This window comes from Cyanistes caeruleus, chromosome 5 (genome assembly GCF_971803275.1).
Source record: "Cyanistes caeruleus chromosome 5, bCyaCae1.hap1.1, whole genome shotgun sequence".
Lineage (NCBI taxonomy): Eukaryota > Metazoa > Chordata > Aves > Passeriformes > Paridae > Cyanistes > Cyanistes caeruleus.
The window spans coordinates 12216840-12231652 of record NC_141705.1 but is presented as its reverse complement, the minus strand read 5'-3'; the positions used below and the strand labels follow the sequence as shown (position 1 = coordinate 12231652).

Here is a 14813-nt window from a genome sequence, read left to right as displayed (position 1 = left end):
GAGAGCACTGAACTCCCTGAATGTGATGGCCAGTAGTTCTCTGTGATCTGACAAGGCAGCAGGTCATGAAATATTGCTTACATGATGTTCATATGTGAAAATCCAGCTCTTGTAGTTAAGAGATTGGTCATCCCTGTTCAACTGTATATAAGAATGACACTGGATGACTCTACCCCTACCTTAGGGGTGACTAGAACAATTCTATTGTCTTTCTGCAGGTATCTGTGGCTCTGTGATCCAACTGACCTCTATGGGGAACTTCAATAGAAAGTTGGGCTTGCAAAATCATAGGGTTTTGGGACCTATGCCTAAAATATTCTTTGAAAATTGGCAATTTAGTGAATTTCACTTTCAGGTTTCAAAAGCAGGTGAAGAAAAGCCATGTGATGAAACATGAAAGCATGCTGAAAGTAGAAAAACCTTTTACTGTCAGTCAAAATGAAGTTTTTTGTATAGTCCACTGGAACATTTCTCTCACAATTATTTTATCCATGACTATGATTCAGACTGTTGGAAGCAACAAGGTTAGTTTGCATTAGGTGAAATAATGCTCTGCTGAAAGTTAAGGGTGAGTATGTGGGTGAAGAATGTGGGGTAATGCAAAAAATTATGGGCAATTTTCTTTGGGGGTGGGCAGTGGAATGCAGCCAGGCACGCACATGAGAATAAGGTCTATATTTAAACATGCACCACACATCTGAATGGTAATGAACTACTTCAAAAAGAGCAAAAAACTTTTCAGATAGACTGTAAATGAACAACTTTAAATAGCTCTTCAAAATTTTGCCTAGACATTCTGCAAAGCAGGTATTTTGTAATTATCCTGTCAGATTTTCAAGAGAAGTCTGATGAGCACAAAGCAATTATCATTTCTCATACCTCTTCCCTTTAATCTGTCCAAACTATAGACTTGTCTGGCAGGAATTTCATCCTCCTAATTATGATGTGAAGCTGTTATTAAAACCAGGAAAGAAAAAACCAAAACCCATTCTAACTGAACTACACCTTCATTTATAGCTTAGATATATTTTCTTGGCTCTATGAGGCTCATCCAACTCCCAGTGATTAGAAAAGGAGTGATATTTGTACCTGAATATTCTGCATTCTGTTAATGAGATTAAACTACTTCATTCTTTATCTGCCCTATTTATTGCTTTTCTATGCTTACTGTACTAATATTAGAAAGACTTAGATTAATTAACTGTGGAACTAACAGAGGCATGAAAGTCTCGTATCACTATAGAAAGAAAGATAGCAGTAGAAATTTTATAGCAGCAATTCTTTGGAGATAGTTCCTCTAGTCAGCATAACCAACACAGGAAAATTGTTTCAGGAAATTAAGAGCAGCTCTCAGTGAAAAGAAGAGAAAGCTTAGCAACTACCAGCATCTGCCTGAGCAACCAGCACAGGGCATTAGCCTCAGAAAATGAAGGTGAGAGAGTGTTCTTGAGACTTGGCTATTTCTGATTTAGCATCAATATAAGGTTATGCACATACTGCGAAAAAGCACCATCTTCCTTCCCCCTACCTTTGCCTAAAACTAGTGGAGTAATTGGAGACAGAACAGCAGTGAAGTGATAGCCTTGTAACTTGGACTTCAGTTCAGGCAAGCAATTCAAATTCAGCCCTGACCTCTCCAAGATGGTAGGAAAAAACCATGGGTCTAGCCCACAGTTTCCAAAACACCTTTTCTGTTTATTACTGTTAAGACTTATTTTGAAGGGTGCTCTTATGCCCAGGAACAATCAGTACCTGAAACACAAGATTTGAAATCTAGCTTACTTCTCTGTATTTAAATCTTGTTAGATCTGAACTTTACTGACATTTGATTACAGATTTTATTATAGTCTTTAATTAATTTCATCATTATTTTATTAATAACAAACATCTGCCATAAAAAAGGGTATTTAACTTTCATTATTATTGTTCTTGATAATGGTCACAGTGCTAATTACATGAAAGACACAAAGTTACCTGTCCAGCTACCTAATGAACATAGGAATCACAAATGATGTGCTGAGTTCTCACATGACACTTGATCAGACTTAGATGAGACCTTGATGACAGGACTCTGGCATAGAAAAATGTCATGGGACTACAGAGGAAAGCAGAGCATAGCTCTGAGTACAGCCAGTGTTTAAAGAGAAGCCTGCCAGGAAGACACTGTTCCTGCCCCTTATGCCACCATCACGTACTTGGGTAAACCGGGAAGTCTGCTTAGGGAAATAAAAATGCTCAATTCCTTTCTACACAGCTCACAAGTTAAAACCCACAGCAGCTCCTCACAGAAGTCCAGACTTTGCAGAGAAGGATGGGTTCATTAAAGGATACTTGCCAGAGCGCTGTTTTCCTGAATCCTGAAGAAAATCTGTAGCATAAAAATATGCTGCTTCTTTCTTAAAAGGAAGTACCATCTGCTGAAAACCAAACTCTTATCCCTCATAAAAAATATTCTTGTTTCCTTATGAATTTCTCTGATCTAATGTAGAATGGAGACTTTCCTTTTCCAATGGATAGGAAAGGCATCTCTAATGTGTGCATTTATCACGCAGAAATGTATGCAGATATCTAAAGCTAAAAAATTAAAATGGCCTGAAACACCAAGAGTAGGTGGAAAGGTCCATTTCAAAGCTTCCCTCCCAGACACTGGCCAAAAGAAAGCAGATTCCTTGTGCTAAAAGAAATGTGGTGTACTAACACCTTGTGACTGTCATCTGCACTTTGAGGGTCACAGGTGCTGCCACCTTAACTTCCCATTAATACGGACCTGATTCCACACACATGAAACTGCTGTTTATTGGAAAAGATACATCCAATAAAGAAAAATAAAATCCAACCCAAAGTAATTTTCAAGTTCAACTCTAAACAAGTAGCTGAACAGAGCTTTAGTCATTGCAGAGTGTAAATTCTGGCATATGTGAACTTTAAAAAATATTAAAAATAATGCTAAAATTGTCTTATATAGTGGGTGCAGTGTCACAATCTGATATCATATAAAAAATCCTGTATTCCTCCTGAAATCATCACAAGAAGGAAAACCTGAAGATGAACAGAAACGTGCTCCACAGATTTTGTAAGAAATTCCATCAGTCATGTGATAAAATTATAAAAAGCTTTAAAGACTCATTCCCTCTCGCAGAAAAAAAACCCGTTTTCTTTCTACTTATGAACAAATAATAACTTATTAATGCTTTTTTTTAAGAGGATACTGTTTATAGTTTTTATCTTGTCCTGAAAACTTCTGATTTTATAGCATTTGTTGTTACTTAGATTTAAATCATTGGAAATCCTGCACCATTAAATAAATCTCTACCTCCCTCCAAAGACAGCTAATGGATATAGAAAATCATCCCGCTCCTGTTCAAGGGTCACAGCTACAAAGGGATGAAAACAGCTTTAGCAGCAGTGGAAAGAGAGGCAGTGTGATTGATTACTGAGAGGGAGAGGACCATGGAGACCGGGGCCATGGAACATGGGGCCGAGTTCATGGAATGTGGCAGGGAAAACAATATTTCATTTTTATTATATAAGCAAGTAAACATTCTTCAGCTAGACTGAATTAAGAACTTTTTACAGATAAACCTCTGCTTTACACTGGTACACAAACAACAGGTGAATTTCAGCTGGATCTGGAAATACCAGTGGTGGATCAGGTAATCCCTCAGTGGGTTTTAATTTCATGAACACAGAAAATGGGTTCAGTCTCAGGCCAAATAATTTATCATTTAAACTAAGTCCCTATTTAATTCCAAATCCCAAATGAAAATGGCTGAAATACCTGATTAGAATATACTTGGAAACAGTAGTTTGAAATGTATGGGATTTCACTGGTCTTGACAGACCAGCCACAGGAACAAAAGGAGCGAGAAGCAATATGCTTTTCTAATAGATGATTAAAAAAAAATTAACCAAAATTAAAAATTATTTAATTAATTATACTCTAATATTTTTAGGTGGGAAATTAGCACTATTCCTGGATCAGCTGTTATTTGCTCTATCATATATATTTCACCATTTAGCATAAAAAAACCTAATAAAAAATTCAATTTGAACTTCTATGTAAATACTAATATTGTTTTTTCTTTTTAAGTACATGACACTTGTTACTAATGCTCAACACAGAAAGCACTTTTTTGATGCTGTTTAATTCAATAAATGCTACATCTTGAGCTAAGCATAATTCTGGGCTTATCTCTAATGCGGTAGAGATCTCAAGAAGACATAGAAATGGGCAATGAAAACGACCATAAGTACCAAATTGCTTCCATGCAAGTAATGGCTAAATAGACTGGGGTCTCTCAACCTAGGAAAGACTGAGAGGGTGGTAATTAAGAATGGCATGGAAAGCATGAATAGGGAATGACAGTTCACTTTGTACACTGTCTCTTCCAATCCACAAGTAGGGGCCACCACATGAAACTGGGACAGGGTAAGCAGAGAGATGGCCCTTCATACTGTACCTAATTAAGCTGCTAAAGACTTTACTGAAAGATATTGTGAATGGTAAAAAATACACACAGGTTCAAAAGCAACTGCACAACTTCAAGGAAAGAAAAAACCCCACACATGCATTTCAGTATTGTTGAGTGAATTAAGTTCACTTCCACTAAGGACCCTGAACCTCAGGTTTCCAGCTGCAAATTGCAGAAGGTAAAGATTACACACTTAGTCTGTTCTTACATTTTCTGTTGATGTTGCTACTGGCAACATCAGAGTGAGAACACTGGGCTAGGAGGACCTCTGGTCTGCCCAGGTACGGTCATTTTTATGCACTGTTTAAAATCTATTTTAGGATTTAATACAAAAGAGTGCCTGAGTTTATTCTAAGTGAATCAAGCCCAACTGCAAGCTCCCATTGAAATTCATGGTCTCTTTATACCTTTTAGCTTCATTATTCATGATAATAATTTGATTTACCATTATTATTTACTTTATCTTTCACTATCTCTGAATGTTTTATTGTTTTGCATTAAGCCAATCCACTCATACATTAATCTCCCTTGGAAATTCTCTTTCAATAATAGAATATTCTGCTAATGTGACATTCTTGCCTTCTTGGTCTACACTGATTAATATGGTTATACATGAGAGGGAGTTTTTGAATCTGCCTTCATAAGCAATCCAAAATACAATTATTTTGTGAGACACATTTGTTTAACATTTTACATTACCATCGCCTGTAGCTGTTTATCCACTTTAAACTACAAAGTATCTTTTTATAGTTCAATTTTCTCCTTGCTTTTATAAAATTCAGAGGGCACCTCTTTGTGCCCTGGCCACTTACACGTCTCATTTTCCTTCTTTACTCAAAGCAAATTTCTGAGCCTACCTCCACACCACGAGGCTGAAATTTCACCTACCATACAGCATTCCTTTATCCAATGACCCAGTATTAAAACCAGGCTTCTCATCAATACCTCTAGAGAGCATAGCTTTTAAAGTGGAGCCTCAAATCAATATTTAAGAATCTGTTTTACCATCTGCACTGAGTTGCTGCAGCTTGTCACAAACCACAAGGGAGGGTGCATTAGTGCTGAAAGGCAAAGCCAGATCAATAGCTAAAGATCAGTGGGTGGGAGCTTCACTACAGAGTTGCTTAGATTAATATAACTTTGCCAGGGAGTTTGTTAATAAAGAGAGATGATGCTTAAGAGAGAAAAGGAATTGGAAGCACACAAAGCCAGTCCAGAAGATCAAGCCTCTTTAAAGCTTGGTCTCACAAAGACTTACATGCGTGTTTAATGCCACGTGTTGTTAGCAATCCCAAGGAGTTAATGGGACATAAAACTACTACTGCTCTACAGCCAAACTGATGTGTAAGTCTTTCTGATCTTGATATATTAAGATTAGTGATAAGTAGTTTTTTTCTTCCCCAGTGAAATGAGATCTTGAAAGCTGGTTTCATGAGACATTAAAAAGCAGTATTTGTTGCTATTAAAAAAATTAAGCAAACAAGACAGGAATTTTAATAGACTGAATAATTAAATCAATCTTACAGCAATTATTTGCTTTATCTCTGTGTGGTTGGGGGAGAGGGGTTAATGAAACACCTCTTCAATCATAAATCATTTACCATTGCTTCAGGCTTTTCCTTTTCCTCCTAGTATTTGATAGCTAGAAGTATATAAATCAGGCTTTTTCTTCCTCAGATTTAATTTTAACATATCTTGCACAACTGGAGGAAATACTATATAGACATAATTGCATTTCTGTAGAAACATTTTTGTATTTTTATTAGCCATGTTTTAAATGTCTTTATTATACATTCATCCAAACTGAGCAGAATGGAAGCTTTGGAGCCCATGCTAAAGGCAATCTGTTACCAAATTTCAGTGGGATTCCTGCACAAGGAAGAATCCATTCCAGGATCTAGTTTAGCATTCATGAAATTGTAGTAACAGACCTTTAGTGACAGTCATAATTACAAAATTGTCAGGATACAGGCACATTTCTTCATTGGGGATATAAAATCAGCAATGCATATATCCCTTTGTAGTGCAAGCTTAAAAATAAACCCAGAATTCGGATAAGGAGAACAAGCCTTCATCAAGCCTGGGGTCAAATCATTTCAGAAGCTCAGATAAATTGCAGTCTTGTCACACGAAACCTTGCAGATTTTGCCTGAAGTGGACATCACTTTGACAGGGCCCTCTCTGTGCCCAAAGGGAGAGTGATGACTGTCTCTCTCAGATGATAACCTGACATGAGACCAGATGCAGAAATAAAAAGTGTATTTTAGATGTAAAGCTCACACAGAAGAAAAATAAGTTGTCTCTTCTTCAGTCGGACAATAAGCATCATTCATTTGGAAAGGTCAATATTAATTAAGAAATCCAGCAGGGATAGTCTGTCACAGGCTTTTTTGTGAATCTGGTTGTTCTCTGTTGCAAATGAAAGATAATCCATACTCAGAGGTCTGAAAGGTGTCTTGTCTCTGAAATTCCAACTGCTTTAAACAGTTGGTAAATAGAATTAATTTAATTTTAAAAATTCAACATGTTAAGTAGATTATCCTTGATTTGTGTCTTGGCTGCTTCCACGATTCTGAATTTTTTTAATTCAAAGGTAATCTCAAAAAAGGCCAGGAGATAACCCAATTGAGTTACATGCCTGACTGACAGAACAGTGGCATTTATCCCTGGGGAAAGGCTGGCATTTCTTTCAGGCCTGGTTTTCAAAGAAAAATGTGGGAAAATACTCTCCACAGAAAAAACAACCCCCTCATATTTGGGTGGCATCTGTGAGTCACAAACCAAACCTGAAATTCACTCTGCACCGCTCCAAAAACCATTTTTTACTTTTAAGAGCCTGCCTGTCTAACCCATGGGGTTAGGATGCACCAGCTGAGAGGCTTTGCTCCGTTCAGGGACAGTCCAGGGAAGGCAGCTGGGATTGCCCAACACCCACAAATGTTTCCTTGGTCAGGGGAGGAGGGCTCTAAACAGCTCCTGCTACAGACCCAGAGGTCAGGAGCTTGAGAAGTTTGTCCGAGGACAGAAAGCACCAACTCATGATGACAGAGGCTAATGATATATAAGCCCAAAATTTTTGCTTTTAAGATCACTATGGCACACAGAGCAATAAACTTGAAACTGCAGCTCCTCTTTCCTTGAAGTATTTTGCTGTAAAGTTTGCACATGGGTAATGGATAATTAGAAATAGGGAATTAGAAAATAAGGTTTTAATCTACAAATATGTATTAAAAAACCCTTAAAGCAACATACAGAATTTAAATAAATTACTACAGCTTCTGAAGTATGCAGTGACTTTAAGATGTTAAGGCTATTACATGAAATATCAATAGGAGTTATACTCTTGAGTGACTTAAATTTCCATATTGCATAACTACACAGTTTATATTTACAATTTAATAATGGTTTTAATAATTCTGATGAACTATTGAAAAAGAGTTTTATTTTTTTTCTGACTTCATTTTTAAACTCTGTTTTCTTCAGCTGACTGATTTTTTTGTATGATTTGTTGAAACAGCCATATGTACCCATCTAGTCTACAAGCTGTTTGGAAGAATGATATTAACTCCATTAACTCCATCATGAGGATCTCTGAACATAGTATTAGCAATAAAAATTAAAAAAAACAAATTAGCAACTATTTGTTAATTGAACAAATGCTACTGTAAGTATATTTTTAGTCAGAATGATCTTACTGCAACAGTATCTCTATGATTGTCTTCCTTGTCACCTAAACCCCTTGCATAAAAATTTATGGAATTTGAGGTGGGGTTTAATTCTTTTATTTCTTCAATGCTCCCTTAGAGCTGACTGCTGACTGCTCTAACAATGGTACTTTTGCTGCTGTCACAGATTTCCATATACTGCCTTTTTTCTACACTGCACTGCCAAGCATGTTGCCTGATAACATCTCAAAGGCAATCTTTGGGTGCTTTGGCAAATACACTATTTAGGTAAAAGGCTACATGTTATTTAAATTAACTCCCTATTTGTTGCTGCTTGAGTCTGACTTTCATAAATGTTTTTAATCTTTACCTAGAACACCTGCTCCTCTAATATTCTAAACAAGGAGGGATGTTCGTCTCTTTGGCACCTCCTCTCCAGAACATTTTTGATGGCTTCCTCTCCCACTATTCACAAAGTCTGATAATTTAGAATATGGAACAGCATTATGTATGTTCCTGTTCTACAGTTACAGAGTGGTCTTTCCCTGATACACATTTGCAATGGCTACATAAGATTTTCTTGCAATCCTCACTCAGCACTGCACAGTCTGTTACAGAGCTGTGATAAGAAGCAGCTTCAGGTAGTCTATCAGAGCCACAACGTATTTTATCACACCTTATCAGTATCTCAATGAACATTTAAAATTCAGCTACTGCCCTGATATTCTTTCAATGCCTTATAAATAGATTTGGTGGTCTGAAACAATTTTTCTAAGGGACAGATATCCCCATTACAACTCATCACACAAATTGGCAGCTTGCTATTAAATCTCAGCATAGGCATCTAGGACGAGTACATATGGAAGCAGTCTCCTCTTGTCCGTGTCAAAACCATGAGGATTTAAAAGGGAAACCTTGTAGTGCTGCTGTCACTAATGCCAAAAAGAAACATTCTGTCACTAAGCTTAGAAAATCAGAAATCTTCAAGACATTATAATTTATTAACATCCTATGTTGACTGGCTTACACTGTAATTTATTTTTACAATATGTCACTGTAATTATTCATGGCACTCCCTAAATCTGTACAAATGGAAGGGCTCTTTCCTCCAATGGACTTTATGACAGCTACAGAGATTTGAAAAAGTATGGGGAAAAGAAGTAAATGCAAAAGTTCACAACGTATGTTCATTATCCTGGAATTTTTGTTAATTTTTACACTGTATCTTTCAACCCTAAAAATATGTACATCCATTACAGTCTTGGAACAGCATCTGAAATACAGCATGCAGTGATACCAGACTGTGCTGAGAAAGCAGGGGTGCATGGTACAACTCCAAGCTGCAGGGCTCACAGCCACTGCAGCTGTGGTGTTTTGCTTGAGAGGTGACGTCAGTTATGGGGAAAGACTGAAAGCCAAGGCAGGCTAGGAGAGCAGGGTACTGATCATGAATATGCACCAGTTGTAAATTTAGCAGCTCTGAAGGGGAATCAGATGCACAATCAAGGTACCAGAGAGACAATCATGCAAACAACTTGATTTTGCAGACTGGTTTTTGAAATATCCTTTTAGGCTGCCGTGGGCTGTATATAATTCACTTTGCTTGTCTCAGAGCTATACTGAAACCACTCCAATCAGCAGTACATGGGCCTACTCCTTTTAACACTTTGGAAGTTCTACATTGCTGGATCAATTTTGTACTGTACACACTCAGATTCTCAATGAGCTTGACTTGACTTCAGTACAGCAATGCTACATTAAATGGCTATTTTCTAAGTCATAGATCTGGAAAATGGTGTTTAATCAATGACCATTAGACCTTGCACTCCCTACTGGCATAAAATGCCTTCTTCTTTCATCCAGTGTTGCTGTATTGTGGCTTTAATAAGTTCTGATTGGCATTTGCCATTGAGTTACAGGGGCATGGAGGCCTTATTAGCAGGAAGAAATGGAAGTATTACAGAACAAAACAATTAAGTGGGACAGGATAAGTCACAGCATTGTGTCAGGCTGTGTCATGCTTACATTTCACTACATGGTATGGAATTCCCCCTACAAATACAAGGAGATACAGCTAACAAGGTAAAACACTTATCTGCTTGGGAAATTATCCTCAAAGTTTATTTTTTATAATTGGACAACACATCCCAAGAAGTTCTGAGCATGTGCATTTTTCCATGTAGTCAAAAGGTGTAGTCATATACTTTTTATTAAATTCACTTTCATTTCAAAAATAGCATATGTATGAAATCTATGCACCACTTATGTCTCATTTAAATCTTCACATATTTCTTCCTCTCCTCTTGCCCCTACTAATAAGATCTGCCTGTCTCAAACAGGTTTAAGTAGGCACTGAATGGCATAAAACCTCTAATGCGCTCTGGTACTAAAAGAATTTCCTTCCAATGTTTCAGCATCACAAAAGAAACTGATCACCAAATTCTGTGAGATGGATGTGTCCTGGAAGAGCCCTTGTCTTGAAGGTGACTAAAGCAAAGCCACCACAGTTAATTCGTGAGGTTCTCAGCTCCTCAGCAACCATCCATCCACGTGATGCCTTTGTCTGGGCGCTGTCAGACTCTGCAGATCAGGAACAAGCAGGTGGTTTGCACAAGGCAAAGTGCCCAGGCTTGCCAGATTACTGGTGGGAAGAACCACAGTATGTCTTCTCTAGACCATAAAGAGCTCATAGTAAGACAATATAAACCTGCATTTTTCTTCAACTTTTACTTTGAGAACAAAGTCACGTATTTTAAAAGTGTACATCCTTCTTCTTATGTACATTTCAGATATGAACTATCATGATTTGGTGGCTCATCTCAAAATTTCACAGGCTACATAAAATTATGTAGGACTGATGACAACTTCTATAACAACACAATTTTTTTTTCTTTCCCTCCTCCTCCCTCAAATACTTATTGCATTTCCTCTGAAATAAATAAGTATACTCTGAAATAAGTAATATTGGAAAAATTATGTATGAATATAATATAGAGAATGCTGGACTACATTTTTAGGATGGATACTGAGATTTCCTAATCCAGAAAATGGATTCAAAATTCAAAGACAGTCTGGCAATCAAAATTTACTTGCTGCAGCATTCAGAACAGTACTTGTGTATTCAAACCAGCATGCTCATCTAGTTAAACACTCCCTCATCCTCGTTTTTTGGGATTTAGGATTTGTTAGGAATCCTCTTTCTTTCGCTAGAGCTCTGGTTCTTCACTATCTCTGCAATAAGAACTGTAAGGGCAATGAGTTACAGACATGTCTGTTACCAGGTTCACAGCTAATACTTGCACAAGTGAAAAAAATTCTTCTTTGCTGTTTTCTTTTCAAATCTGCCTGCAAGTGAGAAACTAATGCACTGGGGTATGCACCCTTCTACGTGCTGTCTGTGAATAGTAAGAGTTTAATGATGTCTGGGGCTCAGTGGAGCAAGGACTTACGCTTGGAATGTTTGTCACAGAGAGCCGATGCCCTCATGTCGCAGAGTCTCAGGGATCCTTTGCTGCTGCTGTAGACGAAGAGATTGCAGTGGTGGGGATGGAACTCAGAGGCTGTAATCACTTCCGTCAGGTCCTCCATATTGGCAGGCTTTATATCTACAATGTCTGAATGGAAGCTGCATCAAGGAAAATGCAGTTGTCTGAAGGTAAACCACAACTCTTATTTGAAGGAAGCATGCAAATGTACACACATGTAATGCGTTTAAAGATAGTTTAATTTGTTTGGTAGTAGTACAGTTTTAAATTTCCATACCTGGCCCACTTATACCAAACCCAAAGAGCAATGTAAAACTCAAAGTCTGCACGGTTTTACTGCAGATGCCATTAGCAGGTCACCATTTATCGGTGCTGTGCAAGGACATCAAAGAAACAGTGTTGCAGGGACAAAGAATTCTCACTTCAATTCTTAACTGAAACTAATAGAGAGCAGGTAGCTATACCTCCTGCACTTGCTATTGAAACCACTGCTCCATCCCAGATAATGATGACTGAGAGAGAACAATGCACAGCTCAGATCTGCTCATTCCTCTAAGGATCACTGGCTTTTATGACTATGCAGCGTAAGCTAAAAAATACATGTAGCTTACTGTAAAAGACGTTTTTTAAAAAAAACAAACATGCAAAGGCACACGTGGCAAACACAGAAGTATTTATGCAAATAATTTTGGGTGAATATATACTAACACAATTTCCTTTTAAAAAATTACACACAATATTATGTTTGCTATTTGAATATTTAAAAGAAGTATCTGGAATGGCATTCTTGGGTTCTTATATAAATGACACCCGTTATCAAAATCATTATGAATTTCTATGACTGCGAATCACACACCTGAATCATTTAAATGAACATCAATCACCTGGAACAAAAATACATCAAATATCTAGTTTCCAAAGCACAAACCTGTCAGCTGGATCACCAAAGACTACCCACATGGCCATGGTGCTTCCCCAACACTTAAATCTCCACTCGTACACATTACCTGCCTTAAAACCCAGGACCCACACTGAGCCCATGTTTGGGGAAGGTCAGTCTGTGAAAGATTGCTTACAGAGAAAAGAATGAAAGCAAGAGTCTCATGAGGGGGCTGGAAGAAAGTAGATACACAAGCATAAAATGAAAGAAGGATACATATGTAAAGCAGTACGTTTAAATAAGATTGTGCATTTTCACATGGCCCTCAGCAATCTGCCACAGATAAGCCATCCAAATGTTAACAAATCCTTCGAACAAGAAGAGTAACATCACCCTATTTTACTGATGAGTTTGTGCAAGAAGCAATAAAGGACTTGCAGATCACATGAGAAATGCATGACAGAACAAACCCCGATTTGAGTCCCAGTGCAGTTCCCTAACCACAAATCATCTCAGTGCCCAGATTCCCTGAACATAAAATTTGAATCAGCTGACGTTCAAAATTTAAACATCTCAAAGGATAAGATAAATGAGAAAATCTGTTTTATTGATGGTGAGAGAAATCATATATCATGGTACTAATCCTGTTTCTGTTCCCACTGTGAGCACTTCCCAAATGGAAGACCAATCAAAAACCTTTGATTGATTTCTGTGGGAATACGATACACTCTATCACCATCTTTACACTCCATACTTTGATCTTTCCCAAAAATATAGGTCTGCAGTGAAATAGCACAAGAGATTCAGAGATAATTATCTTGATGACTGTGCATACATCACACTGTTGTGGTTTTGGTTTTTTTTGGTTTTTTCCTCATGTGGTTTACAAAGGAAAATATCAGTAAAACTATTAATATCTTGTGACATTTAATAACAACTGGGAATGAATTAATGTTGCATTTTAACTGCATTCCTACTTACTTGCACTATCACATTTGCATCCATCTCTAAGAATTCATTATGACTAATAAAAGTGCAGTAAATGTTAAGATGCAGAAACATTGATTTACCTCTTTTATAAAGCATCACTAAATAATCCTGAAAATCAACAGAAAAAAATAACCTTTATTCAGGTATGTGTATTTGGTGAATTTGTCTCAAGAAACACCTTTAAGTAAAAGTAATTGCTTTGTGGAGTTCAAAGAAATTATGGTTACTCAACAGAAGAATTTTACCTCTCAGCAGAGAGATGAATAATTTCTGAGTGATGAGAAAGATATAAAATATAAATGGAGTATATGAAACAGTCATGGTAAGTATAATTATTCTGGATGCTGAAGACACTATTGATGAATTTCTTTTCATTGTGTAAAATAAATAAACGTATGTCGAATAATGAAATTAAATATTCCATCCTCCTGCCAGAAAAGCAGAAAATAGTTTAAACATACTGCATTTCCAGACACAATCTAAATCTCCTCTGAGAAAGAACCTCATTTGCCTACTGAGGATCACAGCAAAAATGAAAATTCATCATTTCACTAGATTTAGAAAAATTAAAACAGTAACACTCTATTGAAGTAAACAACCAAGGGACTAGAGAGTTGCAGATGAGATTTACCCCAAATGCATTTGTAATAATAGATGGAAAAACAGCCTTTGTTTTGACAGCTACAGAACCCAATATATCAAAAGAAAAATATGTCACACAAAAGAACATTTTCCTCCTCTCATGATTTTTGCCATCTATTTGAAAACAATCAAGTACAGCTTGACATGTGATGTGTGGGAACTGTATTTAAACTAGCATGACATGGTAAGGGCAAGCATCTCCCATGAGACATTTCTCATTTCTATTTTTCTGTCTTCCCTTTGTGTCTTTTCTTCCTCTTAAGCACAGCATCGCATGTCAGGAAAAAATAATAAAATGAAAAAAACCTGGACCAGACAGTGTGCTTTAGAAACAGGGCCTTTGGTGAACTTGAAAAGCACGAAACATAGGGAATCTGGCAGAAACTGATTAGATGAAAATTGCACTGCTACAGAGAAGACTATGGTAATAGCACAAATCTGTAGTTGTCTCCTACTCTACTGCCTTCCTCTGCCATCAGATCTTGTGGAGGGTTGTCTCAAGTGGGGCACTGTGTTCTCCCCACTGCATTCACCTCTGAAATACCAGTCACATCTGACTCTTGTTGTACCACATGTGATCTGCTTCATTTTCAGAGTATGGGAAGAACACCTAGGACTAAAGGCATCTAAGACAGAAGGAACAGAGAGTTCAGTTCACCACTGTCAGTGTACTAGGATA

General features: G+C 37.3%; 1 protein-coding gene across 14 annotated transcripts in view; it reads right to left on the bottom strand.

Moving 5' to 3' along the window:
- The window catches only part of PPP2R2C (protein phosphatase 2 regulatory subunit Bgamma), a 189372-nt gene that overhangs the window by 14328 nt on the left and 160231 nt on the right, over positions 1-14813 (bottom strand). For all 14 annotated transcript variants that reach the window (XM_086889187.1, XM_086889188.1, XM_086889192.1 and 11 more), the window contains one exon: positions 11587-11751. In XM_086889187.1, coding sequence (XP_086745313.1) covers positions 11587-11751 — 165 coding nt within the window. The remainder of the gene's footprint in view (positions 1-11586; positions 11752-14813) is intronic.